General features: G+C 43.9%; 1 protein-coding gene across 1 annotated transcript; it reads left to right on the plus strand.

Moving 5' to 3' along the window:
* The first annotated feature begins 30 nt into the window (after positions 1-30).
* On the plus strand, positions 31-4,564 carry LOC109928283 (forkhead box protein F2). The gene is made up of 2 exons (XM_020528273.2): positions 31-1,046; positions 3,733-4,564. The coding sequence occupies exons 1-2, from the start codon at positions 65-67 to the stop codon at positions 3,894-3,896; spliced, it is 1,146 nt and encodes a 381-aa protein (XP_020383862.1). The 5' UTR covers positions 31-64; the 3' UTR covers positions 3,897-4,564.
* Positions 4,565-5,150: the final 586 nt, after the last annotated feature.

Here is a 5,150-nt window from a genome sequence, read left to right on the forward strand (position 1 = left end):
ACCCCCCCCTACCGCGCTTCGGATCTTTCGGTCTGGATTTCACAGAGTTAGGCTTCAGTGGGAGATGGCGACCGAGAGCCCACAGCAACATCTGGAACCTCCGGCGCCCATCCAGTCGAGCCCGGTTCCCGGAGTGCTCAAGTCGGCCTTGATCGGCCAGCACTCCCCGGCCATGGAGCCCTCGAGCCTGGCCAAAGCCAAGAAGAGCAGCGGAGGCTTGAGGCGGCCCGAGAAACCGCCTTATTCCTACATCGCCCTGATCGTGATGGCTATTCAGAGCTCACCGACCAAGAGGCTGACACTGAGCGAGATCTACCAGTTCCTGCAGACCCGCTTCCCGTTTTTCCGGGGTTCCTACCAGGGCTGGAAGAACTCGGTACGGCACAACCTGTCCCTGAACGAGTGCTTCATCAAACTGCCCAAGGGTCTGGGCAGACCCGGTAAGGGTCACTATTGGACTATAGACCCGGCCAGTGAATTCATGTTTGAGGAGGGCTCCTTTCGTCGTAGACCCCGAGGGTTCCGCAGGAAGTGCCAGACGCTCAAGCCCATGTACAGGATGATGAATGGCCTGGGCTTCGGCCCCTCGATCATCCCCCAACCCTTCGACTTCCAGGCACCCGCCGCTTCTCTCGCCTGCCACGCCAACAGCTACAACCTGGAGAACAGCCTCAGCATGATGAGTAACTCACTGTCAGGGAGCTACGATGGACTCAGCAGCGGCCACCATGTCCCCCATATGTCCCCCAACCCCGGGTCTACTTACATGGCCAGCTGCCCCGTGACTTCAGGCGGCGAGTACGGCGCAGACAGCAGCAGTAGCCCGGTCCCTTCTTCTCCTGTGGTGGCCAGTGCTTTGGAGTGCCATTCTCCATACTCGCCCTCAACTGCTCCTTGGTCATCGTCAGCGACATCGCCGTACATTAAACAGCAGAGCCTGAGCCATATCAACTCTGTTCCCTCCAGCCTCCACTCCACCATGTCATCCTACTCGCTGGAACAGACATACCTGCACCAAAATACAAGGGACCCCGCAGAAATTACAGGTACAATTGCCGAGGAGTCTTGCTGTGCACTTTAAAAGGCGCCGGCTATATTTTTGCTTTAGTTTCATGTATTCAGTGTGTCAAGTAACAGACACGTTGGCAAGCACCAGGGTTTGGCTAGTTTTTCTATTAACTGAGTTGTTTATGTAACGTTTATTTCCTCAAATAGAATAAAGTACTTGGGCGCTTCTAAAGCTAAGCGATTTAAAATAAGCTCGGATTTTACAACGACGATTTTAGCTTTAGAGCGACGCTGAAAGTGGTGCCCGAGGAGTCAGTCGCTAACATTTTATTTCTCTCGAGTCTTCAATATGCGAGAAAGTTATTGTAAATATCGCAGCCTCGAGCAAGTGGACAAGGTACAACGCTGTTCTTGAGAGAGGTTTCCCACTGAAAGATAGGGGGCGAAGGGAAATAGGACGGCGTATGTTGAAGAAAGGCTTCATAACAATCATCCGAGTTGTAACTTTAGAACAGCTTTTAAAGTATTAAAGGCTATAGTCGATTGAACAGATAATAATTGCTTTAAAATAATACGATGGAAACTTATACCTCCTTCTGAGAGTAGGTTAATGTAGAGGCGTAATCCTTAATCAGACCTCTCTATACTTGTACCATTAAAAAAATCTGATTGGATACAAACTTAGCCATTTTCTTTACAGAAATTGAAATATATTTGCCTATCTCATCACAAATATAGCGTTGGATGGACGAAAATCCTTTTAAAACATTGGCAGTTTATTGGCGTTTTGAGTTAAAACGATCTATGTTGACAGAATGATTGCTTTAGTCCAGGACAGATTGTGTACACTAGTACATTTGAACGACAGTATGCAGATGTTTCATTTAACAGCACTTTGTCAGTGTGTTAACGTGATTTAAACGGTTTTCAAAAAGGTTTCCCTGTCAAAGGTTCACACGTATCATCTGGTCTCCCCCATCCCCCCAACCGTCCCCCACAATTTTACTGAAACTGTGAAATAGATAGAGAGAGAGAAAGCCAGTGTCTATAAGATCTATAGGAACCGTGGAGACTCGAGGCAGTAAGTTTCCAAACAGTCACTGAAAATGTGGGTCGGGGAGGTTAACTAAACAAAGACAGTCGCGGCCGGACCACACTGAAGAGGATTTTAGCTTGACTTAACCCAGATGAGAGCTGATGTTGTTAAACGTTCTGGGAACCGCTGGTTAGTCAACTGCCGACACAGGGGCATCTGTATCTACCCCGTACTTTCTCAGCGCGGAACCTTAAAAAGTCACGCTTTGTTTTTTTTTAATCCCTTTGATTTTGCATTGCATTGGACAATTAAGATGAAAACTGCTGGAAGAGAGAAGCAACAGTCGAAACAAATGAAAGGCACAAGGAGCGGCTTTATAGGGTTTGGGGAAATGCGGGTTCAATGTTACAGGCGGAAGTTCACATCATGTCAAATAGCCGCGTGTATGTGTCCCCAGCTTAGCACATTTCAAAATTGATGGACGCCAAAGTATTGTGATTAATATTGAAATCCCTCCTCAGAATGAAATACTGGACATCAAGACTTTGGAACAACCTGTGATATATGAAGCACCACAGGCGCGAGATTACTAAGTGACAGTCTGAATTATAAATTTAAGATGTCAGGGAAGCAAGGTACCATCTTGAAGCCAAATATCTGGCCCCAAACAGGAAATAGCCGGCTTTCCATTCCTTTACCAGCTGATGATATACCTGCTGGCTGAGAAATTATACACATCTGGTATAGAATTATATATATTTGTCGGAATTGTCAATGTTTGGTGCTATTTCATAACTTGTTGAGATAGGTTGGGGGCTGTGGAGTTGAATTCAGGAGGATCGCATAATGCTTTCTGCTCCAGCTGACAATTGTCTGTCATCGGCCTCACTGTTGGATTTCTCGGGTGAAATATCTGGTCTCCGGTGTTTTAGCTTCAGCGCACGTTAGGTTACAGGCAGCCGCACATTTTAAAAAGAAACAGTTCCAATCTCGTTGTAAACAAAGTATAAATCACACTAACCAGAACTCTCTCAATCAGGCACTCGAAACGTTTTCTGTCTCTCTCTCTCTCTTTAAATAAAGCGTTCATTAAGATTGTTGGATGTAGGTCGACATAACAAATCAAAGATCATCTTATCAGCGCAATTTTGAGAATTTTTTTTTGCCCCAGTTTGGGTTTACCATTCTGTGAATTGAAACGAGGTGTTAGGGCCGGTAATGGTCATGGAAATGAATGGTTAATGATTCTCACAACTGTAAACTCAAATAAGAAGTTTGGCATTCTGCACTTGGCACTTGAAGATTTCCAAACAAGGGCAGGTATTGTATTTTTGTTGTTAAGTTGGAGAGGGACTCTCTTAATATGTGTGTACTTAACTCGACCGAGTCCGCAAACACACACATTTGGAGTTAACATCTGGAATATTATTGATTCCTTTTCACACAGCGGTTCGGTGTATCCCGCAGAAACGGTCACTGTTTCATGAGAACCCGATTTTTTTTGTGTTCTCAACCCAGCGCTAAATTTAACGACACAGACACGTAATTAACACAGAGTTGATAGAGAGGGTAACTGATCCAGGCCGAACGTGCATCAACCATTCAAATGAGAATCAAACAATAGCGAGCCCTGTGTAAAACGGTCAGCCTTTTAAAAGATATATAATATTCGCTGCTTGTCGTTTCAGTGGGGCTACCTCGCTATCAGACTCATTCCTCGCCTGTGTGTGACAGAAAGGATTTTGTGCTCAATTTCAACGGGATTTCGTCTTTTCACCCCTCGCCCGGCGGATCATACTATCACCATCATCATCAAAGCGTATGTCAGGACATCAAGCCTTGTGTCATGTAAACATTTGCACCCACCTTAAATCAACTCTCGTCTGTGCCTATCTCTGATCTGTTTTGATTATTCTGATTCATACAAAATAAAACCAAGACAGGACACGGCACTGGTAGAGTTGGGAGATTGAGCCCGAACATGTCGTTCAAGAAGTAAAAAACAGGGGGGACTGTGGGAAGCCTGTGGGGGACGCCTCAGTATTTGCACATCTGCAACTCTGTTGCCGATTTTTGCTTGAGTTCTTTTGGTCAAAACAAGGAATGGTTTAACGTCAGACGAACTGTCCTGTTGATTCTGCCCTTTAGCCACGATGAAAAAGGTGGTGCGTATGCCAGACGCCTCGTTATTTTAACAACGTTCAGTTCTTATATCAGTATTAAAGAGCAGGATGTGTAGTATGAGCATTAGCGTACTGTATTTATGTATAAATTTTGAAATCCAAAGGTCAGACTTGATGCCATGTCAGTATTAGACACTGATTTGAAACTTTTTTTGCGAGGACAATACGGATTTTTACCATAATCTATAACAAGACACATGTATGTATACACGCACATAATGCTTTTTTTTATAAATAAATACATTTGAATATAATTGCACTTGAAAAATGTATACTTTATGATTTTTGCCAAAACATTTTGATGTAAAAACTAAGTTCAATAAACATGTAATTCGGACTGTTGCTTATTATACTTTTTTACCTTAGCTCAGTGGACGAGAGAATCTCAAAGTCAGGGGATCCTGTTTCGGGATTAGGCTGTTATACAAAGGGATATTCAAAGGGACTGCTGTTAATCTACATGCTTTAGTTATTTTAAAACATTACATTTTAAACGGGGCACCTTTAAGCCACATTGTCTGAAAATGTAACATTAATTCAGCATTGAATTCCATATCATCTAATTGAACTATCGGTTAGCGCTGTTGACAGATTTTTAGTCGACATTTTTGCACAGAGCGGAAATAGCCACTCAGTGTCAGACTGTGCTAAGGTCATCAGCGAGGCTTTTGTGTTTAAGCGTCCAATTACTGAGATTGCAGTATCAAATCGCTAGAACCGAGTTTGACCATTTTGGTTTAATTTTAGTTGAAAGATAAATGTTTTGCCCCATCGCAAGTCGCTGAAATTCACCCTCATTGGAAAGACTAAGAGAGCTGTGACAGTTACAGCCCTGGAGTTAATGTGTACGACATGAAGTGACAAGGAGGTAAATGCAAGTTTAAGGGTTTGAGAAGCATTGACTCTACATCTTTTTCAGTAAT

This window comes from Rhincodon typus, chromosome 2 (assembly GCF_021869965.1).
Source record: "Rhincodon typus isolate 14 chromosome 2, sRhiTyp1.1, whole genome shotgun sequence".
Lineage (NCBI taxonomy): Eukaryota > Metazoa > Chordata > Chondrichthyes > Orectolobiformes > Rhincodontidae > Rhincodon > Rhincodon typus.

Bases quoted from the DNA above. Each gene is read 5' to 3' on its own strand.
- LOC109928283 (XM_020528273.2), top strand. From the start codon at position 65: ATGGCGACCGAGAGCCCACAGCAACATCTGGAACCTCCGGCGCCCATC. The intron at 1,047-3,732 runs GTACAATTGCCG...TTGTCGTTTCAG, and splicing joins GGACCCCGCAGAAATTACAG to TGGGGCTACCTCGCTATCAG.